Consider the following 26,357-nt stretch of genomic DNA (forward strand, 5'->3'; position numbering starts at 1 on the left):
TAAGATGAGAAAACTGTCTGGTGAACAGTTCTGGATGCACACAATAGGTCTAAGTTTAAGTGAGGTAGATTCACGAGTTTACAATATAATGATATATAATTAATGTTCTTAATATAATTAATGTTCTTAATATAATTAATGTTCTGAAAAAATGGCTATGTCATTAGTAGGAAAATACGCATTAAAATAAATGTCACTTCTGCAACTGGCACCACTGGAATGTATAGTGACGTATCAATTTCTTCAATAAAAGTGGGCCGTATCGGTATTGGTTTTGCCGTCAATTGAGTTTCTTTATTAATTTATATTATTAGTGTATTACAATGGATGAAGAATACGATTGCATTGTTTTAGGCACTGGTCTTAAAGAATGTATCCTTAGTGGAATGTTATCGGTTTCGGGAAAAAAGGTATTACACGTCGATCGAAACAAGTATTACGGCGGAGAGTCTGCTTCAATTTGTCCATTGGAGGAACTTTTTGCAAAATTTGGCATTCCTCCTCCAGATGAATCCTATGGAAGAGGAAGAGATTGGAATGTTGATCTCATTCCGAAGTTCCTCATGGCGAATGGATCTCTGGTCAAGCTTCTTATTCACACGGGCGTTACGCGATACTTGGAGTTCAAATCTGTCGAAGGAAGTTATGTCTACAAGGGTGGAAAAATATCAAAGGTAATTTTCTTAAACATGTTTATAGATATCTTATCGCACCCGGTAGGTAGGAAACTGCCGGTTTTGCGCATTTACATTGCAAATTTTAGGTTCAGAACATAACTGTTGGAACAAATTTTTCTACTTTATATAAAACTTATTGAAACTAATATGAGTAGAATTAGACAATTACAGTCCAATTTAGCTGACCTTAAGCCTTTTGAATTTGGTCACACTTGAATTTCCTAATTTAAGTTACTGTAGCTTAATCATATTTTTGTTTTAATATCTTCCAATTAAGTGTTCATTATGTTCGAATTTATGAAATAGATGATAATTATGTTGCTTCTTCAACAGAATATACTTTTTGTGTGGTTAATTTTAGAAAATGTGCACTGGAGCATGTAATTACCAATCTTTCAAGCTCTAATGGATATAATGTTACCTTTTTTAGTTAACTGAAATCGGTAGATTGTCAATGCTTCTGTAACTTTACTCTTTATTCATTATATTAGAGTTTTGGAAAATATCTGTATATAACAAATCATTGTTGATATTTACATCAAAGAACATGTATAGGGTATTCAATGAACAATGGTTGGAGTATATTATAAAAAAATTTAATGTGATCCTTGCGTGAAAAGTTGAAAATTACTTTTTTATGGATTCAATATATGAAACAATGGAAAAATTGCACAAAAACATATATAATATTCAACATTACAAATACTTTGCTCTAAAAAAATTCTTTGCATATATACGAGGGCTGCTACTCAAGTTTTGAGATATGGCAACACTGATGTGAATGACGTTGCCATTATAAAGTTTGACATTTTCAATGAAGAATGTACTCAGAACACTTTGTCAAACAATTTACTATTTGAGTTGTCTACAGATACTCTTGGTCAAAAATGGAATTAAATCACGAACATTTTCATGTGATGATTTTCTATAACTTTTGATGTGGATTAAACCAACAGCTGATCAACAACTCACTTCGACTTTTGGTGATGAAGCACCATCTCAATCACCAGCGTGTCATTGGTTTTCCAAATTCATTTTGACCAATTTGTGGACGTACTTCGCTACAGGATGAATTTTGTGAAGATCGTTATGTAACATCCTGTGAAAATGAGGCATATTTGGGCATTAGTTCCATTCACATACATTCAGTTTTGCATGAACATTTGGCTGTCAAAAGGATTTGTTCGAGTTGGATACAGCATAATTTGACAATCGCTCAAAAAAGCTCGTGTCGCTTGGTGCAAAGAAATGACGAAAAACCAATCATGACGCTTCAAAAGACATCTATAAGATTGCGATATCATTTTTGAAAAATTGCCGCCCATTAATATCACAAGTTTTACGCCCAATTCACAATATAAACTTCAAACTGAATGTGCAAGGCTACTTAGTAAAATTAAAACAAATATCAATTGCCCTAGATAAAGTTCAGAAAGACTGTACTATTAGCGAATGCTCAGAAATATTTAATCACCTTCTTTGAGAAAAATGAAAATTACTCCGACTCTAATATAAATTACTTAGTAAAAATATTTCAATTGGTAATATCTCCAGTATACTATGTTGCTAATATATTGGATCACTGATTTGAAGGTATAAAATTAAGCTAGAAACAAAGAGAACAAGGTCTTGAATATGTGTCACTATATTATCCAGAAGCAATGCTCTTTATTATAAGTTATCAAGCAAAAACATCACTGTTGAAACATGATTTGTTTTCAGAGCTCTTAAAAGGGCTGAGTCTCTTTGAGAAATAACTTAGACCAAGTTACAATAGACCTTGTTCAGTAGCTTCATACAGGTATTGCTTCATCTGCTAGACTTCAGCGTTTGTTTTCTACATTTGGGGTAATTCACTCTAAACTTTGAAATAGGTTGGGCACAGAAAAGGCTTCAAAATTAGTTACAGTATTTAAACATTTTAATTCAAAGTCAAAGTTCAGTAATACCGAATACTGAACAAAGGATACTGTATATTATAAGATTTAATCATATAGGTAGATTTAATTCCATTTGTAATTGAACATTTGAGTAAGAGTCATAACAAAAAGAACATGGATTAAAACATGTTTAAAACAAAACAGATAAGTTGTTTTAAACAAGATTTAAACAAATGTTTTAAACATTTTCTTCTCTCAAGTCATCTAAATTTTTATGCAGTTAGTAAATACGATTTTTTGTAGTTATAAAAATCATTTGCGATAAATAATGTTACTTTTGTTTTATTTTCAAATATCCAGGTAATTTTATTTATTAGAATGTATTATTATTCAATAATTTCATGAGAATAAAGATAATTGCAAATTTTTTATTAATATTTGGGAGTTCATAGAAATATTTATTATTTGAATACTGCCAACGTTAATTATAGCTTAACCTCATAAACAAAGTTAGTAATAACATAAACTTATTACCAATTAATTTTGTATTAATTACTGTATTTATTACTATACGTGTTGTCCTATATATTTCTTACTGAAGTAAAATATACCAGATTATCTGCTATAAATTTAAAAAAAAATTATGGAAAACATGTACATATCGACTAAATTTTACAATATGAAATATAAACAAAGTGGAAGACAAATCGAATTGGTAATCAGCCAAAAATAATACCAGATGTGAAATTATAAATGGGACATTCAGGGGCTACTATCCTTACAGATGCAGGAGATGATGCCATAACAGTGAAAAATTTCGCTGGTTGGAAATCAACGGCGGTAATGGAAACTTATATAGAACATTCCTTAAATAAGAAAAAACAGACATCGCTATTGTAAGGACAGTTGACAAAAAACAGCTATGACATCAACATTGATGTAGAATATTCACAGAAATAAATAGAAAAATCTTCTACTTATAATAGTATCAAAGAAAATAACTACACAGATTTAAAAAGGAAACATTTATTACAAAAAATCAGTGAAAATATAAAATTAAATTTGTAAAATCATTAATAAAATTGTTAAAAATTTTCAATTTGAAGCTATATTATAGTTTATTAAAATGTTCTAAATTTTCTAGAATTTTTCTTGAATGAGTTGTTGAAAAAATATACTGTTCTTTATATGATATATATTGACTTTTTAAGAATATTAAAAAAATGTGAAAAAAATCAGAATTTCAATAAATTACTGACCAGTAAATTTTACAAAAAAAAAACGATGCCCTGGTTAACATAATACCAGCCCTTGTAGTGATCTAAAACAAGAAAATTTTAAAAATTCTCAATCTGTAACGATGTCGCTATCGCATTGACTTTCGCAGAAAAAATATACAATATGGCGTCGACAAAAATTGAAAATACATCAAATTGATTTTTTTTTAAATCCATGCAGACGTGATAGAGAGATATATAAAAAATATTTCCTCCAAATTTCAAAGGAATTGGTCGGATAGAACTTTAGATATCCTGTCAACCATTTCAAAAAAAGTAGTTTCGAGAAAAACGAGTTTAAAGTTTGAGAAAAAATTCCAGTAGAATAACTCGTTCCACGCGGTCTGCTTATTTTTAATAATTTTGCAAAATTCGTTTAAGGACATATTATTAAGGGTCTAAGCTTTGAAAATATGCATAAAAAACCGATTTTTTTCAAATTTCTAGACCAGAATACCCCATTAAGTTTGTTCAATAACAATTGTAATAGCAAGATACTAAAAGACTACTGTTTTTGTGATTTTATAGGTTCCCGTTGATCAAAAAGAAGCACTTGCATCCGATCTTATGGGAATGTTTGAAAAACGTCGATTCCGCAATTTTTTAATATATGTTCAAGACTTTCAGGCTGATGATCCAAAAACATGGAAAGATTTTGATCCAAATACACAAAATATGCAGGCCCTTTATGAAAAGTTTGGTCTAGGTAAGATTATATATTATAACACTTCTATAAAATAATGCAAATAATGTTTTGTAACAATATCTTTCATACATATTTACAAAATTTCTTATAAATTTTGGTTGAGTTGATTTGGTTAGTTGACTGTATTTATCTGTTTTTTGCTTTGATTGATATTATGATTGATTATTTTAGTTATGAGTAAAACTGAACGAATGTGTTAACTTTAATTTTTATTTCTGTACATTTCTAAGCTTCTCTTTTACATCTACTCCTTTTTTAATCGGAATCATTATCAAAAAATAACCTTTTAAAAATCAAAAAGATTCCATAGATGGGTGTTGCTTGAAATTATAATTATATCATACACCATCAAATTGAAATTGTATAAAATAAACTCAACAAATTTAGCATGTTTCAAATTTGAAACATTCTCAATAAATGATTTAATCAGGAAATATTCTCAAGTAATGGAAATTTTACAAATTTTTTACCATATTATTATTATATTATTTCAGACAAAAATACTCAAGATTTTACTGGACATGCTTTGGCTTTGCATAGGGATGATGAATACTTGAATAGAGCTGCTATTGACACTATTAATCGTATTAAGTTGTATTCTGATTCACTCGCTAGATATGGGAAATCACCATATTTGTATCCTATGTATGGTTTGGGAGAATTACCACAAGGTATGTATAATTATTTGTTGATATTAATAACAATGTAGACTTTATGTATATGATGATATGTATATTTTTATTAAATTGTAGTTTTAGCAACCTAAAGGGTAACTGTGCTAAGTTCATCTATGTCCAACACATTAACTGAAAAAATAACTACACCATACACTTATTTTGTAAAAATTTTTGAGTCTCGTAGTCAGCCATGAATGAAGGTGATGTGGAAACTGATAATAAAAATGATGTCGAGAAAGATCTCTTATATTTCTACATGAATTGATAAATGGAAACTGTGATAGTAATGACAATATAACGGAGACACCAAATGTAGAGACAAGAGGTGATGTTATTCTTCCAGAACTTGATACCAATGATCTTATAGAATTAAATGATAACTTGAAGATAGTCAAACAAAACGCCAGAACTTGATAATAAAGTAATCCTTATAACTACTGACTCAAACATTTTAATGTCGACGGTAATTTCCAGAAAGTAGAGACTGATAACTGAAAGGAAATCAAGATTTTACAAAACGTAACGCTGAAGGATGCAGGATATACTCATTTTGAAACACATCTATTTTGGCCAAATCCTTTGAAATCAAAGGAAAAATCAAGAAAAACATCAGGAAATAGAGCTCCCGCAGAAATTTCTTCAGAATCTTTTAGAATTTACTTGAGAGAGAAGCAGGAGAATTAAACAATAGAAGAAGATAAGATGGAAAAAAAGAAGGAAAGATAAAAACAGTTTTCTCAAAAGAAAATTGAAAAGCAGTCAAAGAAGAAGAAAAATGGCAAATCAAACAGTACCATAGAGATTAAAAATAAAGATGTGATACAAGAATGAGCTGAAAAATGTTGAATGTGATTTATGTCCAAGATGGTTCCATCTCAAATGTACCAAATTCAATGGCTCGTCCTATGAAGAAGTATGTAACCAAGAATTTAGATGTGATTTCTGTTAAGTGATTTAAGTTTCTAATAAGAATTACTTTTGTGATTTCTTATAAATGTGTTCTTTATTAAAATATGATATTTTGAATAAAATTTTAATCAAACAATAATTTATGATAAAACTATTTACCTTTTAGTTTCTAGCTGAACACTGGAACACTCGTGGCTGTACATAGATTTTTAAATTATATTAGAAATTTCTTCAATTGTAACTTTGAAATTTTTCTTTAAATTTTTTATGCCAAATACAAAAAACAATGAAAGTTGTAAAAAACTTGTATTGAAATTAAATCAATTAAAATGGTCTTTGAGTTTTACTTAATTTTTTTTTCTAATATGGTAATGTGCAGAGTGGTGTTACATAACTGAGCACTGGCACAGTTACCCTAATATGTGATAATTGTAAAACGTTTATGTAAATAATCAATAAATATTGTTCAACACAGCTTCTCGTTTCATGTAAAAATCAAGAAACTTAAATATAATCCATTGATAGTCCTATACATGTAAAGATTCAATTGCAAGTCTTCAATTTATTGTAAAATTATCCAATAATTGGTTCTTTTTCTTCTTCAACTTTTTGTACTCATTTGTAAGATTTTTACTCCGAAATATCAAATACCTGTCTTGCAGCACCATTGCAATTAGAATATTTGCTAATTTATTTTCTTTTCCTTATAGGTTTTGCCAGATTGTCTGCAATTTATGGAGGTACCTATATGTTAGATAAAGCTATTGATGAAATTGTACTAGGCGAAGGTGGGAAAGTAATAGGTGTTCGTTCCGGCAATGAAATAGCTAAATGCAAACAGGTTAGTAATAGTTTCAATCAATTTAAATACATAGAAACATTCTTAAGTTGTATGATTAGATGCAAAATTTGATTCCTTTCAAAATTCTGAAAGAATAGGTTCAGTGATAAATTGAATCTTCTCACCAACCATATTGTAACAAAGTTGAATAGATTATCTAGTTAGGTGATCGAGTTGGAATGAAATTGTTCTATGCTCTTGGATTGGCTATAAGAGCAGCTCCCAATAAGTGAAGCGAGTGGAGTAGTAAGTGATTAGTAAAAAATATCGTTTTCTTTTTGTTTCAGGTGTACTGCGACCCCACATATGTTCCAGATAGAGTTCGCAAGAAGGGCCAAGTGATTAGATGCATTTGCCTTTTGGATCATCCAATTTCTAATACTAGAGATGCTTTATCGACCCAAATAATCATTCCTCAAAAACAAGTCGGCCGTAATTCCGATATTTACGTTTCTTTAGTGAGTTACACTCATCAAGTAGCTGCTAAAGGTAAGATTATCTGTGACAAAGAAAATGTTATGTCATGATTGTGACCGAGAGCGTGATAGACAAAACTCGATTTTCCTTCTAATCCTTTTGTGTAAACAGGATTGAAAGATAGCATAGCAAATTTTTCTTGTTCTTTATTCTGGGTGGGGAAAAAAGTGGTTTCACTTAGAGATTTCTTAAACCTATGACGATTAACCTATAAACAAGGAATATTTAGCAAAGTGAGTTTTAAATTGATTTATAAATCCAACAAAACATTAAAACAATTATTGGGTAATTCTAAGGATAAACTACCAAATTTGGAAAATAGTAGTATATATGAAGTCAGCTTTAATGATTGTGACGGAATGTATATTGGGTAGACTAAAGAGTTCATTTAAAATATGGACTGAGCGAAAAATCGACTTTTGTCGGTCACGCTGTCAGTCATAATCATAACATAAATATTAATAATGTACCTGGCTGCGAAGAGATACTGCCAGGAGCGCAACCGTAACCGTGATTTTTTAGAATCTTTATATAATTTGCCGTGATGTATATGGAATTTTATCTAAAAAGCAAGTAAACGAAATTTTGTCCCAAAAATAAATCAAAAATACTAGCTCCCAATTTTTTATATACAACCTGTATATATTCCCCTAGTTATAAATATGCATGAAAGTTTGGATTTACAAAAAACCATTGAACCCACTTCATAACACTTCTTCTACTATAACTGTTCTGCTAATGTTGCATGGATGTATCACTCGCCATAACGGCAGTCGTCATTTAGACGATAAATTCAGTCCATTGACGTTCTCTTCAGTTTCGGTGTTCTTGGGCAAACTGAAGTCGCTGTATTCGATGGTTTGGAGTTAAAAGGGAACCAGATGCATCTCGATAGAAAATTATAATTCAACTTGCCAAGTGCTAATTATACTTACTGTGCAGTGCTTATATCAAAGCTACATTTTAATGCACGCATTTACAAAAAATCGATCTTACTTATTCGATTTTGGCGGCCTTTTTCAGGTTATCTGTGATTATTAATGGTCTTCTAAAATTGTGTCATTGCTCTGGACACATCAGATTATTTTAAACCAAGTCGAAGAGCCACTTGTGGTAAGCTCTGCTGGCATTTTTAATGCTGTACAATTTTTATATTCTTCACATTTTCATCTAATATCATCTGTAACTCAAGATTTTAATATTGTAGAATTACTATATTATATACTATATATATATATACTATACTATATATATATATATATATATATATATATATATATATATATATATATATATATATATATATATATATATATATATATATATATGAAGTAGATAGCAATAAATCATTTTCTTCCAATTATCAGTGTTATCAAGTTCGAATTAACATTTTTTATCTATATTTTTTAACCTTGTATAATCATTTTGCAGGTTGGTTTATAGCAATGGTTTCCACTACTGTAGAAACTGATACTCCAGAAATCGAAATTAAGCCTGGCTTAGACCTCTTAGGAACAATTCGTCAAAAGTTTGTTTCTATATCAGATTATTTTGAACCTACAGATGATGGTCTTCAGTCTCAGATCTTTATTTCTGAGTCTTATGATGCTACTACTCACTTCGAAACAACCTGTTTAGATGTTTTGGATATATTTAAACGTGGAACAGGTGAAGAATTTGATTTTTCTAAAATTAAACACGAGTTGGGAGACGAAGAACAATAAACTAGATATGGTACCATAATGTTCCGGTGCAGTTTATTTAGGAAATAATATATGTGAAACTTTTTTGATAATTGTCTATTTTGGTTATTCAAAGTGGCTACGTAGTCTTAAAAGTTCATGATACTCTTTTTTTAAGAATAATTTGATATTCATTTCTAAATATCAAGACATCAGGCAAGTTTTAGATTTGCTTCCCAGAAAAGGTATTTGCGATCACATTTTTTTGTATTCACTATTTTATACACTCTTGGTATTTCAAGAAAATTTTAATAAAAAGAACAATCGAAAATACCAGGTCAAGCTTGATTTTCAAGAATAATCGTAATTTTTGTTTGCAAAAGGAATTTATTACTAGTTAGACATAAGTTATTGTGAAGTTGTATTTATATGAATAATATATAGCTTTATGTTTTAGTTAGATGCATGTCTAAATCATTGGTGATAAGGCACTTGAAAAAAATATGTATATTTGTGATCTGATTACTATACATTAACAGAATTTTAAATGTACGAAAATGTTTTAGTTTGATGCCTTGACCTAAATAAAATAGTTCTAAACATATAAGTGTTGATATATTTATGTGGCCACTACCAAAGACACAATAATTTCACAGATAAAAAGCTTTGGGGATTATTTATATTTAGGTGAAGTGTTGAAATCGTCAACATTCCAATTTTTGCATTAACTCGCTGTTAACTCAAAACTCGTGCAATCATTTTCCCATCGTTTTTGTATACTGCACAAGGATTGCGATCTTTGAAAGTTCTTTTACTGTAATTCAAAATAAACCTAAAAATATTGAGTAGTCTTTTATTTATTCATGCCCGGCGCACACTGGGCCCGATGACATCAAAACGTAATCAAAGGTATATTCCACATTGCCCCACATTCCCCTATCGAGCCATTATCAAGTACCTGTATTTAAAAGGGTTAAGATGTAAGCCGATTTACAAAGATATGCTTAATACACTTTGTGAGCAATGTCCTTCGTATGCAACCGTGGAAAATTGGACTACAAGCTTTAAAAGAGGTAAATTTTCCATTGAAGATGATGACCGATCGAGAAGGCCAGTTTCTGTGTCAGTCTCCGAAAATATCGATGCAGTTTATGACATGATTTTATCAGATAGTCGAATTGGGCTAAAACGGATATCTGAAACACTGAATATGTCATACGAACGCGTTCATCATATAGTTCACGTCAATTTGGACATGAGAAAAATTGCTGCAAAATGGATCCCCAAATGTTTGAATGTTTACCAAAAGCGTGCAAGGGTGGAAGCATCGCGTTCGATCTGTGCTCGATTTGAAAACGATGTAGACTTCTTAAACCGAATTGTTACTGTGGATGAGACTTGGGTAATCATGATTAATTTTTTGGATAAGGGAGATCACTATTCGATATTACTAACCACTCTACGGAAAAAAAATGAAGAGAAAAGACGCGGAAAACTATCCAAAGGTGTATTGTTTTTGCAGGACAACGCTCCTGCACACAAATCTCATGTTGCCATGCAAAAAATTCGTGGTTTAGGGTTTGAATTATTAGAACACCCCCCTTATTCACCAGATGTGGTTCCGTCCGGCTATCATCTCTTTCCTCAACTGAAAAAAAGTTTAAAAGGCCGTAAATTTTCTTCTAACGAGGCGGTAATAAAAGTTGTGGAGGTCTGGTTTGCAAAAAAACAATTTTCCTCGTATAAGGGATTGTAGTAATACATGATCTTCTGTATATTGGACTGCTGGAACAACCAGAAGAAACTGTTGCAGAGCCCCACTGAGTTGTTTTAAGAGACGTTCCTTTTAATTTAACTCAGTGATGATTAATTTAGAAAAATAGTTCGGCTAACCAAAGAAAGTTCCAGATGCACTCAATGACACAATAAGAATATATCTGGACGAACCTGTAAAAACTACAGCATTAAGAACTGTTTTACTTTTTATTTGGTTTTGATTTATATAAACTTATTACAAATATGTAGCTGCTAGGAATATAATTGATATACTATTAAAAGTTGTTAAGGCTCTCTGAGCGTTAAATTGAAATGATTTCATTTAGTTATTGGCAGCATTGAAGTTTTTTGGTAATGGTAGTAGGTAATAATAATTGTTTGGGTATCTCCCAATCATCAGTGAGTATGCATTCACAAAATTACTGAGTTTCAATAGACAGGAATAAGTGGATGCATTCATAAAATTCCCCTAAACATTTCCTGAGTTAAATGATATTAAAAGAAAGTAAAGAAAAAACTACTTAAGATTTATTGTCAGTTGAATATAAATTTCAAATGTTTGAGGTTATTTTTCAAATATAATGTACCTGGGATAATTGGATGCATTGACTGAACTCATGTATCTATTTCACAGTTCATAAACTGCTACTATTAAAAATGGTTTCAGGTTACAGTCTTATATTAGGTGGTTTGCGAGCGGCTACGGGGCGGAGCGGACGCGTAATGAATGCGTCGCGGTCACGTGGCATAATTGTTTGTAGCGCACAATACACTCATTAACAAAATAGATTCCGAGGAAGAAACACTACTGTTGGCTTTGTTACTTCGAAGACGCCGGAGACGAAAACGAAAGCATCGGCGAATTTGGGAGGCCCATTATCAAACAAATTACAAATCTCTTCCCTTGCCTTTTTTTTAGTTATAATCACTAAATTCTCTGCTTTTTTGGTCTCATATTATGTAACGAGTTTGAATTTTCACTTATTTTGTATCAATATCCGAATCTCTCAATGATGCCATGATGATACGAGTGATCGCCTACGTCCTTTAACATTCATGTCTCGTTACGGACTGAAGTGAGGCTTGGCGTTTGTAAGTGACAGTACAAAATGGCATCCACGCTGCTATTCGCAATCAGCTAGTATGACAAGGCCCTTAGAATTGAATTCTTTGCGTTTAATTGACAGCACAATTTCAGAACTAGAAATTATTTGAACAAAATACGTTAATATACCAGTGTTGCTGTAACTCGTGTTGAGAGAGGAGGTGTACATAAGAATCTAAAAATTCAATATCGCTACCAATCCAATCACTCCCTTTGATGATCGCTCGCTTGTGAGAGGAGTGAGTTAAGAATACCGCTCCAGGGAGCTAACTTCAAACAATAAAGTAAAATCGTTTTTATATAAAAACTAATCAGTGATTTTTTAAGAGGTATAGGATTTAGTTTAAAAAAAAACTCAAAATACTTGAAAAAATTGATGAAATCTTTATTAGAGTCAATAGAACAATCAGTATAATTTAATGTTTGAAGATTTCATGCAAATTTGGCCGCGGCTCCGCTTTAGATAGTCCATGTACAAGGTCCAATTTTGGCACACTCTCTCCAATATATTGGCCGGTATTTCACGAATAAATGCTTCAATATTGCCTTCCAGTCAATCTTTGCTGATTTATCCCTGTACACATTAGCCTTAACATGGCCCCACAAGAAATAGTCCAAAGGTGTTCATACTATCTAGGCGGCCAATTGACGGGCTCCAAACGTGAGATGAACTGTTCACCAAAGGCGGCTCTCAATTTGGCCATTGTTTCGCGTGCCGTGTGGCATGTGGCACAGTCTTGTTGAAACCATATGCGGGCATTCCAGTTCTTTCATTTTGGGCAAAATATCGTCAATCATCACACGGTAGCGCTCGCCATTCACAGTAACGTTCTGGCCATCGCCGCTTTTGAAGAAGTACGGCCCGATGATGCCACCGGCCCAAAATCCACACCAAACAGTGACTTTTTCGGAATTCATTGGTAGCTCTTGCAATGTTTCTGGCTGGTCTTTACTCCAGATGCGGCAATTTTGCTTGTTGATATATCCATTCAACCAGAAATGAGCATCGTCGTTAAGCACAATTTGTCGATAAAAAAGTGGGTCGCTCTCCAACTTTGCCAGCGTCCATTCACCAAATGTTAGGCGTTGTGAGAGATCATGTGGCATCAATTCTTGCACCAGCCGTATCTTATAAGGTTTTACACCAAAACACTTTCGCACAATTTCCCACGTAGTGGAGTAACAGAGACCCAATTGCTGCGAGTCGACATTTCACGGTTATCAGTAACACTTGCGGATACAGCCGCAATAGTGTAAACTGGGTTCGAAACTTCACAAGCTTCCGAATAGTTTCCTCAGTAGGCCGACCAAACTGGCTATAAAATGGAAGAAGTGCGCGACCCACGCTCTTGACCGAGTATGAATTTTGATAGTAAAATTCAATAATTTGTTCCTTCGTAAGTCGTTTCATGATTAAATTATAGACCAAAATGAACAAGTTTGACAACGACACAAGACACGATTCACGCGTGATCTGTCAAAAACAGTGTTGCCAAAAAGATACCAGCAAAAAAATCACTCGTTAATTACTCTCTAACAATTTTTCTTTTCTCTCTTATCATTTCTAACGATTAGCATCAACGAAATTTTAAAATAATTAAATCAGTAAGCCAATTTCATAGAGGTGATTTTAATGCATTAAAATGTCAAGCAATATAAGTTATTGTCTCTACATCCTACATATATGTTATTTTGATACTGTACAGGAGATGAGAAAACTTCTTCTGGTAAACTACCTTTTTTCAAAAGAACTAATGTTTCGAAATCTATGAAATAAATTGTACCCTTATTAGAAATACCGACGACAACAGTAACATCATTATTGTGATATATAAGCGGAGTTGATGATATTTTAGAATCGGTAGAAAAACTCTTGACTGATTTATATGTATCTCCGCACACTTCTAATATATAAATATTTTTATCGTGACAACCAAAAACTACAGTGTTTTGAAAACATACTAATGATGAAAACAGATTGCTATTAATTTCGAACTTCCATATCAAATCCCCGTTTCCTGAAGACAGACAGAATATTACACCTAAAACAGACGGTACTAATATTTGTTGGTACTTCGATAATAAGCAAGGTGTTCCAAAAATTGGACTATCACAAGTAAACTTCCATTTTACATATCCTTTGCATTCAGACAAGCAATAACAGCTTCCGAATGTAGTTGTTGCAAATACACAGTCATTATCTATCAGTATATTTGAACATACGCATCCATCGACCCCCGTTTTCCAAATTATTGACCCGTTCTAAAAATTAGAAAATCACAGTTAAACATAAATTTGACCATTATTTAATAAGTTGATAAAATAATTTATATGTATAAAATTCTTGTAATGAATAACAAGTGGAGACTGCATCTCCCACTCTTAGATTATTAAGATCAAAAGATATTTCAAAAACCCCAAAGTTACGCACGCATTTACACAGTTATACAACCAATGGTGCTGTATGGCAGTGTGTGTTGGATCATGAACAAAAGAGAAGAAAAAAAAATAAACATATGGGAAAAAAAGAAAGAAAGGTACTAAGGAGGAGTGCGAGAGAAAAACGTTGAAGATACTGTAAGGATGAGATGGGATATGTAGTTAGAGTAAAAAGACTTCGTTGGATAGGGCAAATAGCCAGAATGGACGAAGACAGTTGAGTGAAAAGATCCTTGTTAAGGGGAGAAGGAGCAAAAAGGAAAATAGGGAGTTCACGGAAAATAGGAAAAGAAGCATGTAGAGAAGATTTAGAAAGAATAGGAATAGAGAACTGGCGTGAAGCAGGTATGAACAAAAACAAATGGAGATGAAGCAATAGAGCGACTCCAAGTCTTGTGCCTAAAAGGGCTTTTGAGTTGTTTATATATATATATATATATATATATATATATATATATATATATATATATATATATATATATTTCAACTGATTGTGGATTGAAGTTATCAGAGTTGTCATTTAGAAATTGATGTGTGTTCAAGTTGAGCGGGATCAAAATTCACAAAATTACCACAAATATTCTAACGTCACTTTATTTCATTATATGTCAACAACACATTGATTTAAAATTTTGGATTAGCTTTGAATTTAGCCAAAAATTGAAAATAAAAAACTGCGTAAATTTCATTGCAACCATATGAATAACTTAAAGAATTCATATTAAAAAAACTCACCTCTACACATAAGTTGTAGACATGTTTATCGTAAGAACCAACAATTATTGAAGTACCATCATTGCAAAAAACCGGAGTGCTTTGAATCTTATCTTTAGTTTTGAATTGCCAAACTATTTGCTTATCCTCAAAATTTATACAATGCAATGTCCCATCAAAACATCCTATATACAAGTAGGTCCTGCAAGGTGAGACTGTAGGAGTGCTTCCTATGGAACCACTGAGGACTTCTTTGAATAATTCTTTGCCACTTTCGTCCAAGACAGCGAATAAATTACAAAAACTACCAACAGCAATCCGTACGTCATTATTGCTGAAAAATTATATTGAAACTTTGTCAAATGAACAAACAAGATTATAAGAAAAAAAAAAGGTTAATACTAAAAGCTTATAAATTACTGGTAAATCAATAGAAATTCCCTGAATAGATTCTTTTTGTCATATAAATGTGGAGAGCTTCTGACACTGTCAATCAGTGTTCCATCATCTAATGGACATTGTAGTATTAAAAATAAAGCACCACGGCGAAAGCCAGATCTCCGTTTCGCCAGCAACGCAAAGTCAGGAAATTGCATTTGGGAAATGCCAAAATCAGGTGCTCTGTAATTTTCACAGCACCTGAATACTCAAAGTTGCGGTGCTAAGAAAACTTGATGTTAACAACGCAATGAAAATAATTGAGGTAATAAAATAAGGTCCTTATTAGGTACCGAAGAGTCAATATCGTGAAATACCCCGAATAATTTATAAATGAGTTAATTTCCGTGAGATTACGAATCTAAAAATCAGGTATCTCTAAAATTAAAATCGATACTCAATCAGATATCAACTAAGCAGAACATAAGGTGCTTGTGGGAAATTTAGATGAAAAAAATCATATGCGAACGGGAGAAAAGTTCAGGGTAACTGATAATTCTATACAAAAGGAAAAATATAAAATGAATTTTTGAAATGCTGAATATTTAAGTGCTTTAACGGAAAAAAGAAAACATTGCAACGCATTCAACTTTATTGGTGATAAAAGCCATGAGTTATGCAATACGTCTAGGGGATGATTTTTTATCTTTGAAATAGAAAATGAAGTGCTCACTAAGTAATCAGAAGACAGTAGAGAAATATCATTTCTACAGTGTTTGGAGACCTTAAAACTACCATGCCTGATGTACTAAGCCCTAGTAGGTTTTATCCATTTTGAAATCTGACATAAAATTAATCTGCGCGCCATAACGCGAATAATATTTCCACAACCAAAGAAAAAGGATGTTGTAAACAGAGCAATACCACCAATACAGCCTGCCCTAACGTATTCTGTGCTCATAACCTCACAAAATTAAGGAATTAAACTAAGAATTTTTTGCATAAACTACAAACAGCATTTCAGTGTCTTTCAACTAGTAATTTAATTTGCTAATATAATGGTAATTTTTAATTTTGGCTGCATAGTCCAAGCTTAAATTGAGTGTTACCAAAGCCAGGGGCGCAACAACTTAACTCTCAAAGGAGGTGTCCAGCGAATTCTTTATAATGACTAAAAAAAGGTAGCCACATTGGCTTGTTGAACGTCGCTGTATCTTATGAAAAGTAATGGATTGTTGTAAGAAAATTAAATGAGTTTGTTTTGATTGGACTGTATTTTAATTTATCTTTTTTTCAAATTCAACAAAAACTATCTTTCTGTAATCATTTACATTTATAAATTATTGAGCTAGTGCTAAGAATTATAAGGGATCTAATGTGTTTATGAACGTGGCATAATGCTAAATTACTTAATATTTTTTCACTTATGGTACTTCGTAAGTACGTTTTAATAAGTCGTGCAACTTCTGAAAATATATCACTGACATGAAAAGTTTGCCTGCTTGATTTAATTTTAAATTGGGTTATTTTATTTTAAGGAAAAATTGGTGTCCACTTATTTTTAGGGAGTGTTAAGACACCCTGGACACCTCACGCTGTTGCGGCCCTGACCAAAGCTCATTCAATCAAAATCTCCCACCTTCATTCTATTAAATTCTTAAATTACTCACGCATGCTTTACTTGTATTCACTTCAGTACAGCTGTTAATACTGCAACTTTGTTATCAATTATTAAACACAAGTATTTATATTATCAAACTATACTACTAAATTGGAGGTAAGGGGTTGATTATACTGTTCCACAGGGGACAAGTGACATTGGTAATGAATTTTGGAAGAGCCAGTCACTTGCCACCGCCGTAGCCATAAATGTTTAACATTATTTACCAAAATGACACTCGAATATACAAAAACGAAGATAAAGGTAAACCAAAGAATGTCAAAATGTTTCCAGACCAGTACAGAATTAAAACAGAGAGATCGATTATCCACTACGCTGTTCAATATACTATTAGAATGGATAGTACGTGAAAGCGATTATCCACTACGCTGTTTAATATAGTATTAGAATGGATAGTACGTGAAATCGATTTGAACAAAACAGGAACACTAAAAACAAGAACAACACTACTTCTGGCACACGCAGAAAAAGTAATAATTCTTTCAACATCAGAAAACAAGCTTAAGAAAATTGACAGAGCTTTCATAGAAACAGCAGAGACAGTGAATCGAAGTTTATAATAATGTCAATACCACAGAGGAAAGGAGCAATGAGAAGTTTTTCACTACAACTGAATGGAGAAAAAGTAATGAGAACGTCTTGGGTTTGTTATCAAGGACGCTGGTGACGAGGAAGGAAATCTAGAAGCAAGGATAATGAGGAGAAGTTGACAATATGGAGCAACGAATAAGATAAGTTCCAAAAAAATCTCCTACATATATCTATACAAAGCAATAATAAGAACAACAGTGAGCTACCGAGGCTAAACGTGGATTCATAACAAAGCAGAAGAAGAAAAGTTAGATATATGGAAAAGAAAAATATTCAGGAGGATACTAGGGGGTAAAAAGAAGGGAGAATTATGGCTGAGACCAATGAAAAGAGGGTACACAAAGGTAATAAAAGTCATAAGAGGAATTCAAGACTGGTAAACAATAACAAAAAAATACGAAAGAGTGGAAGGGAGTCTATTCCAAGCAATGATAAAAGGCCAGCGCTTTCCGGCTAGGAGGAAAAATAGTTTAAAAGTACTGATCACAAATAATTAAGTTGAATATTTAAGCACTTTCAAATTTTGAGTTCATAACACGAAGGTTAAAATAATCACAATTTATGATGAAACTCAATTAGAACTTACTTGGATAAAGAACTAGGTTGTTCCTGCTTATAAATACAGGGTGTTCATAAAGTAATTTGACTTTCGATATCGCATTAATCGATTAGAAGAATACAGAAAGTTCCAATACTGTAAAATAACGTATTAATATTGTAATCCTAACAAAATTCGAACTATTAGAATGTTTATCTACTTTATGAAGCCAAATCATCTAAGAATGCCATCCGGTAACCAGACATTGCCATTTCCATTAGAATTTAGGTTAAATCCTTTCAACTAAGAATTTATACAGACATTGAATCAATGTTTTCAACACTGAAAGTGATTATTTATTATTTTTATAACTTACTTATCTTTAAAAATTAAGGGCGTGGCATCAACACAAGCTTTGAGATTATATTTCCACAGTACTGTAACCTGACTAATTTCTTTCTTTAATTGTTTTATTTTTTCTCTTTCTGAATCATCATCCATTGTCCTTTTCAAAATATTACGTCTACCAAACCGTTTTACGATTTCTTCACAATTAGAAAAAGTATCATGTAAAAGAGCTTCAGTCAAGTCGTCGACATATTCAGCATTTGTCAAATCTTTGAATTCTTGAATTAACTGTATTGCAGTAATAGACTTTCCACCCAATTCAAAAAAACTGTGATTTTTTAAAAAATTCAAATGTTTAGTATCAAGTCCAAGGTACTTACACCAAAGATCTTTGAAAATCTTATGTACATCATATTCTAAGTTATCTAAACTCATAGCATAAAAATTTTCTAATTTATTTTCGTCTACTTTTCCATGAGGAGTTAAAGGAAAGTTTTGTAATAAATCAAAATAATCGGGGAAACTTGCTTCAGACAAAATATGCAACAATTTATTACGAATTTTCTCCAGTATTCGATCTCTAGTATGTTTGCTTTGCATTTCCTTTAATAATACGAAAGTTAATATTTTGTTGTATTTATTGCTCCAAATACATTTGCTCACGAGGCTGCAATGAGTGAAAATAGTTTCCTCAATTTCGGCGAGACCGATCTTGTGACCAAAACGTTTAACAACTTTGTCTTTTCTACCTTTGTAAAAAAAGTTTCCATTTTTAATCAGAATTATATCGCCTGTTTTTCTAAAATTTGGTACATCAGTTTTTGTTAATTCGTTATTAATGTAACATTTTCTTGATTGACTACCTAAAACAAAACCTCATAAGTATTTTCAAAATTGTAACTTTCAAAGAAAAAAAACTGATTAATTAAAAAATTAGAATCCCTTCAATTTCTGATGATGTTTATACCAAACACATTGTATCTAAGTGTATATGCTGATGGGGTGACGATTCACCGATCTGTTGTTCCCTCTTCTCTACTCACTTTCTTAGAACCGTATTTGAGACTAGTAGGTTCTGTATGGTTTCAGTGATTCAATGTTGTCTTTGTTGCTTTTTTTCTATTTCTTCCAACATTTTATCTGAGTTGATTTCACAAATTTATTTTAGTACATACAAATGGTGTTTGTCTTCCAGTGACTGGTACTCACAACAGAGTCCCATTTTATTTTTGCCTGATTCAATAAGTATATCTAAGCATTTCCAATCCCTAACAGAAGTACTCATCGCTTTAACCTCTGTCATGATTATTATTTTGTCTTTTATAATTCTTATTGGTACAGAAATGGGCTTTCTTTTGGGTGTTTATAAGTTTTCTGAGAGAATGATATACCACTAATAAAATGAGCGTTGGTCAGCAACGTCCATCTAAAAATCTATTTGAAGATAAGGAATACAAAATTCAATATACAATTTCTTGAAAACAGAAAAAGATGTATACTGAAACATTTGATGTTGATGGATTATAGCATGATATAATGATATTCCAAGGTTGTACAGATTTGTCTAAAGAATGTCGAGCACTATAATTTTACCTAATAAGAAAACAAATTATTGAATTATAATAGACCAGAGGGTCTAAATTTTTCAAAAAGTTTATTGGATTCTAATGTTAAAATCAATTTACCTATTATGGCTTCTCCTAGTCCATTGTTTATCTCTAGATTATTTTCATCATATACCTTTATAATGGTATCATCTAAGCAAGTACCAATAGGTACGTCATCTCCAACAGTTTCGTCTGTTATTTCATGAACAGTGGCCCAACAAGAAAGTTCGGTGACACCATAAAGATTAAACAATCTTAAGCTATCTTGTCTTTTGAATTCCAATACTCTTTTAGGAAATACTTCACCGCCCAGTGCTAATATTCTTAATTTAGTATTGGAAAATATTTTCTCTATAACCATATCATTCCATCTTAGAAAAACAGAAGGTACCATTTGAAGAACTGTTATATGGGTTGTATTGAATAAAATGTCAAATAATACTTCTGGGTTTATGTAAATATGGTGAGCGACCATAGCGATTGTAGCACCATTTAATAAACCCATTAACATTTCTATCAAAGATGGGTCGAAGGAAAGTGGTGTGCCCCAAAATATTATGTCACTGGATGTTATATTGAATACATTGCTGAAATAAACAAAATTAATATTTTTATTATCCTCTATTCCTATAATATTACAGGGTACCCACTAGTTTTGAAATAAAAATTAGTATTTGTTGGGAATATCACAAGTTTCGAATCTTCAAGTATAAAAATATCAATCTTGTCGAAGGTATTGCTTAATATCTGATTTTTTCTAAAATATTCTTTTCGTTGAAATTTTACTTAAAACTTGACACTAAAGAAGATTAAAAGATAACTTTTTATAGCTATTATCCTATTCAAATAAATTTTTGTATATTTTTTTACACCTTCCTACACATTTTATTCTGGTCTCAAGCGTGTCAACTGATGTCTTCCTCGAAAATACTTTGAATGTACTTAACCAGTTAGCGGTACGGTCCTTGAAAAACCTTGGTCTCCCGGACAACTCTCTTCCATTATTCTCGATTATGTACTTTTCTCCGCCAGTTTCGGACTCTCAGTTGTTTTAGGTCCTGTTCTACGTTGTCAAGCCATCTTATGCGTGGTCGTCCTGGTAGTTTGCGGCCTTCCGGCCTTTGCCAGTATAAGAGTTTGACGACTCGATCCTCCGGCATCCGTACGATATGACCAAGCCATATTAGTCTCGCACTCTTTTTCCTACCAGGCTGAGCTCTCCATATAGTGTCAGTACGGATGCGCCATTCTTCTTGGTCTTGGATTGGGCGCCGAAGTTAGGTTAGGTTACTTTCTTGTCCCACGAATTGAGTCTCAGTTCATCTCTAGCAGTCATTTTCCTGGTTGTTTCAGAAGCATACATGATAATTGGTCTTAGTACTATATGGTAGATCCTTTCGTTTTCAGCATCTTATGGTCAATGTAATACGCCTTGTTTCGAGCTTTTACTCTCTCATGTATCTCCAGTGCAGTCTCGTTGTTTTCAGTTATGGGAGAGCCAAGGTATTTAAAGTTGTCAATATGCTCGAAGGTGTAGTTATCTACCGTACACGCTGCCGTGTCTGCCTGGTCTTGGTTGCGCGACAAGAACATGTACTTCTTTTACACTGAGCCCAGCTCGATTGGATTCTTCGTAAAATGTCCGGAAATCCTCTCCAAGCTCTATTTCTTTTCTGCTTAACAAGTAAACACCGTCTACGTAGGCCACCTTCTGTCTTAATCGCTTGAGTAGGGTTCCTCCCGGGTTTGTTTGCAGTCTCATAAATACTCTTTCCATGGTCACGTTGAACAGAATATAAGAGAGAGCATCTCCTTGCTTCAGCCCTCTTCTGACATTGAATTGGCGTGATTCTGTGCCGGCTACTTTCACCTTGCAGTTGGTGTTATATGGATTATGGCCACCAGTCTTATTAGCTTGTCAAACCTAACTCAACTTTTCATAAAGGTTTTTACGCTGTCGTAAGCTTGCCGGTAGTCTATGAAGAGTAATTGCACTTTTATATTGTATTCGTAGCACTTGTCAACGATACAGTGGATGGTGAATATGTGGCCTATCGTTGCTCTACCTCTTCTGAAGCAACATTGGTAGTCACCAATCACTCGTTCTGTGTACACCTCCAGCCTTGTAGACAGTATCCTGGTTATTACTTTGTAGGTGACTTTCAGTAAGGGAATGCCTTTGTTTTGAGCCTTTTTTGTAAATAGGGCAAATGGACTCTTCTTTTCAGACGTTCCTGCTGAGTCCATTGATCCTTGCCATAAGTTGTTCGCTTCCGTATTTAAGAAGTTCTACAGATATGAGAAGTTTATTTGGGGACTTGTGGTTCTTGATTGCTTTGATGGCGTCCTCTACTTCTTTCCTGGTAGGCTCGTTACTCTCACTTCTGAGGTTGATTCGGACCTTCAAACTTGGAATCCCATCTTCTCCTCTTTGATCTCGGTGTACATTTCTCCCATGTATTTGGCTTCCGTCGTTTCTTCTATGTGCTCCACTTTGTTCTTCTCAAACTTTTTTTTCTTCCTTCGAAGACATACGCTACGTTAGTCCGAGCCCGGGTGAAATATCGCTTGATAGTACGTGTTTCCCTCTGAAGGTATCGCAGTTTCTTACTATTCCTCTCTTCTATAGCTGCTTTGCACTCGTCGTCAAACCATTACTTCCTCTCCATCGTCCATCTAATCTCCTGTTGCTGCTGCCACAGAGTTCTGTATCTTGTCGTACTCCTCCTCCACGGTCCTTTTCTCTTCCTCGCTAGCTATCTCTCGCCTCCGGGTTTGATATCAGCTTCTGCGAGTAGGCTGTCTTTCATAGTCTCTTCAGTCTTTGCTTGTACTTCATTTTTACCATGAAGTGATTTGAATCAGCATCAGCACCTCTGTAAGTCCTCCCGTTCAGGACGTCCATTCCGTGTCTAGTATCAACAATAACGTGACCAATCTGGTTTTGGTTGACTTTCAAGTAGCTTTATGGATGTTCTTCCTTTAGTAATATGTGTTTTCTACGGTCATTTTCTTACCGACGGCGTAATTAGTCGTTGGATTCTTCGTGTTAGCTCTTTCGTTCTATAGTAAGTTAGGTCATACCCAGGTACGCTGTCATACACTTGTTTCAATGTGTCATAGAAACTGTCTTTGATAGTCTAGCCGGTGTGCTCCGTTGGTACATACAAACAGACTAGTGTGATAGTAGTACTTGACTTGGCACATTCACTCATTGATGGCTTTGAAGTCAGTTACTCTGTGTAGCAAGTTTTTTACTACGAAAGCTGTTCTCAAGGTATTCTGGGCAGGCCCGCTTTACAGTATAGTACAATGTATGGCCTTGATAATGTCTGAAACTCTCCAGCGCACTTTCTGAATAGCAGCCACATCAACTTTGTACTTGAGGAGTTCGTTTTTAAGGTTCGCATAAGCTCCAGCTCTTGGTAGGGTGCGTACATTCCATTTGGAAAATTCCAAAGTTCTATTCCTTTGCAAGGAACAAATGGGAGAGGTCTCCTAATTTGTTACTTGTGAAAAATACCCTTACAACATTTCAAAATTCCTTTCTAATGCGCTATGTAGAATGTATTAAATACCTTGGCAATTTGTGACAATTTTGCTAAATGGGGCAATTGATTTATAGATAGCACATTCTTTAAAAAAATGGAAAAAATGTGATAGCAAGTACCATGTATATTACTAATAGGAATTATTAGTTTTGTGTTTTCGCCTGCTGACACCATCATGGTGACCACAGAAAAATCACTGAATTTTCCAGGTTATATACATAGGTGTCAGCTGTCTATACAAGGTGTATCTTTACCAACATTTAACTACCAGATATACATTACTGATAAATAAAACTATTTCAATGCACTTATAATGATTAAATCTCAAGTATTAAAGATCGGGCATAAGCCCCTGCAAACTCTACATTTAAAGACCTCTTGCTACTCTGGCAGTGCATTTCGAAGTAATGTGCAGAATTAAAATTGAATAACCAATTCTAGGTGATTATTTAATTATACAGAAATAGAAAGAATCATAATGGACTGTTTTAAAGAGAATCAGATTTGTTCTGATAGTTATTTAGTTTGGATAGAAACTTGAAATAATCTTATGTATAATTAAGCGTAAAATTAATTAAAACCAAACTCACATTAAACTTGAAGTGTTCCTTTCAATGCAACTGTAAGGTATCCCAATAATTTTATTGTTTCCTGTAGTCCCCGATGATTTCATAATACAAAATATATCATTTCGAAAAGCTTCACTCCTTTGTATAGTGATATTTTTCCAAATGAACATCATTTTATCATTGTCTATATTAATTTCATACATCTTTTTAAAGTTTTCATTACCAATAGTCTCAAATGATAATACATATTCTAATTCAAGATTGTCTGTACCTTTAACCAAATCTTTTGAGGATACATAAGTAAATGCACAATGTAATTTGTGTAAGCTAAAATTGATGCTTCATTATGTTTCTATTCAAAATATTAAGTAATAAGTAAATCAAAAACAGTTTGGTTTCGTAAACTGTTGCATTACTTTTGAAGTAAAACAATTTAGAAGATATAGAAAAAAATCAAATAAATAACTTTTAAACAATGGTTTTTTCCAGGCTTTCAAGGGAAATGATATATATTTTTACAATTTAATTTAAAACAGTAATAAATAAAAAAATAATAAAATAAAAGAAATTTATGTTTTACTCAATCAGGTTAAATATAAATGACATACCTTAGTATTATTGAAGGGAGATAAATATTTTTTTCCATCATTAAGCCTATACATTTATGATAACAATTTATGAGAATTTTTTCAAATTCTCCAAATAATGTTTCAGCAATTTCATACATTTCTTTAAACGTTTTTGATATAATTTGATCTTTATTATACATAATTATTCCAATTTTATCTGATTTTTTAGCAAAAAACTTGTTAATTAAAGTACTCATGGTAAAATTACAACTAGTTAAATTTTTTAATAAATAAATAATATATAGGTTATGTTAAACACAGCTCATACTGCGTTCGGCTGTGTACATCTGAGGACTCCAATAATCTACATTATTTCGATCTCACTACTCGGTTTGGTCATATACTTTTTTGCTCCCAATCTTGACGATTCTATACTATTCTATTCATGGTTATTAACTAGAATGCTTTCTACTAGCATCCATTATAATTTAAAGCCAAACAAGGCCAGTGAATACTAACAGAGTTCTGTGTATCTGTTTGTTTCTGAAGTTTGTCCTGCGCATGCTCAATAGTCGAGTTTTACCGTCTGTTTCAATAACTGGATGGAACACACATTGTTAATCTGCACCTCGTTTCTATCAAGAATTAATAATTCTGCACGTATATAAAAAAGATCTTCCTAAACAACAACTGTAGTATCTTCGGACAATTTAACTTCTGCACTGTTATAGGAGAGCACTCATATTTGTTTTAGGTTTGCTCTTGTTAGATGCACTGGAACTGGACCAGTGCTTAGAGTGTATAGAATTAGTTAGGTTTTCCAAGTACACTTATTGCACTGTCTAAACTGAGTCTATACCCAGTGCAAGTAGTACAGTGAACTAGTTCTCTTGTACTACTACTAAGAACAGCGACACTAGCTCTGGTTATGCTACAAAGAACGCTTTGTTGTACACTTCCTGAACTAATTCTGCTAGTGCAGCTACCAAAAACAAACCTTTTGACGATTGTACTTTTGTATTGTGTGTCGTTTTTGTATATGTTACAGACAAAAGCCAATTTCATGAGAAACTAGTTTTGCCTAGGGTAAACTAGTTCTTCCTATAAGCTAAGCAATAGGATTAACTAGTATAGCCTTGTACAAACTAATTTGATCTAAGCCCGATAGGATAAACCAGTTTAGCATAGGCCATAATAGTTGATCCTGAGATAAATAGGCACACTATAGAATAAACTAGTACGGTCTAGTCTAAACCAATTGAGTCGAAAGAAATTGAGCGTACATGTCAGGTCTTGTACAGGCGGGAGTTAGATTTGTAGTTTTAAACGCATTTTGCGCCGTGCGCGAAGTATTCAGTTAATTAC

General features: G+C 32.8%; 2 protein-coding genes and 1 long non-coding RNA gene across 4 annotated transcripts; 2 read left to right on the plus strand and 1 right to left on the minus strand.

Annotated features, from left to right (window-relative positions):
- The first annotated feature begins 183 nt into the window (after positions 1–183).
- Positions 184–9,971, plus strand: LOC130452955 (rab GDP dissociation inhibitor alpha). Its single transcript, XM_056792505.1, has 6 exons — positions 184–674; positions 4,363–4,540; positions 5,035–5,211; positions 6,837–6,967; positions 7,255–7,456; positions 8,876–9,971. Exons 1-6 carry the CDS (start codon positions 324–326, stop codon positions 9,166–9,168), a joined length of 1,332 nt encoding a protein of 443 aa, XP_056648483.1. The 5' UTR covers positions 184–323; the 3' UTR covers positions 9,169–9,971.
- Positions 5,293–6,297, plus strand: LOC130452956 (uncharacterized). The gene is made up of 2 exons (XR_008911011.1): positions 5,293–5,638; positions 5,692–6,297. It is a non-coding gene; the product is annotated as an uncharacterized LOC130452956 (long non-coding RNA).
- A 2,397-nt stretch (positions 9,972–12,368) lies between the features above and the next one.
- LOC130453445 (beta-alanine-activating enzyme) lies at positions 12,369–25,522 on the minus strand. Of its 2 annotated transcripts, XM_056793202.1 has the most exons (6): positions 25,032–25,522; positions 24,445–24,750; positions 20,382–20,890; positions 18,725–19,559; positions 15,182–15,494; positions 12,369–14,269 (listed from the first exon to the last, which is right to left on the minus strand). In XM_056793202.1, exons 1-6 carry the CDS (start codon positions 25,247–25,249, stop codon positions 13,646–13,648), a joined length of 2,805 nt encoding a protein of 934 aa, XP_056649180.1. In that variant the 5' UTR covers positions 25,250–25,522; the 3' UTR covers positions 12,369–13,645. The 2 variants fall into 2 exon arrangements, with proteins under 2 accessions (XP_056649180.1, XP_056649181.1); XM_056793203.1 differs by lacking the exon at positions 24,445–24,750 and having other exon boundaries at positions 25,032–25,518.
- Positions 25,523–26,357: the final 835 nt, after the last annotated feature.

The sequence above is a fragment of the Diorhabda sublineata genome, chromosome 2 (genome assembly GCF_026230105.1).
Source record: "Diorhabda sublineata isolate icDioSubl1.1 chromosome 2, icDioSubl1.1, whole genome shotgun sequence".
Taxonomy (NCBI): Eukaryota; Metazoa; Arthropoda; class Insecta; order Coleoptera; family Chrysomelidae; genus Diorhabda; species Diorhabda sublineata.

What these genes read in the sequence shown, in the direction of transcription:
- LOC130453445 (XM_056793202.1), bottom strand. Translation starts at nt 25,249, where the DNA reads ATGAGTACTTTAATTAACAAGTTTTTTGCTAAAAAATCAGATAAAATT. An exon ending in CTCCCTTCAATAATACTAAG is followed by an intron (nt 24,751 to 25,031) that starts GTATGTCATTTA and finishes CATCAATTTTAG; the next exon opens with CTTACACAAATTACATTGTG. An exon ending in ACTAGGAGAAGCCATAATAG is followed by an intron (nt 19,560 to 20,381) that starts GTAAATTGATTT and finishes GTTTTGTTTTAG; the next exon opens with GTAGTCAATCAAGAAAATGT.
- LOC130452955 (XM_056792505.1), top strand. Translation starts at nt 324, where the DNA reads ATGGATGAAGAATACGATTGCATTGTTTTAGGCACTGGTCTTAAAGAA. An exon ending in AGGGTGGAAAAATATCAAAG is followed by an intron (nt 675 to 4,362) that starts GTAATTTTCTTA and finishes GTGATTTTATAG; the next exon opens with GTTCCCGTTGATCAAAAAGA. An exon ending in TTTGGGAGAATTACCACAAG is followed by an intron (nt 5,212 to 6,836) that starts GTATGTATAATT and finishes TTTTCCTTATAG; the next exon opens with GTTTTGCCAGATTGTCTGCA.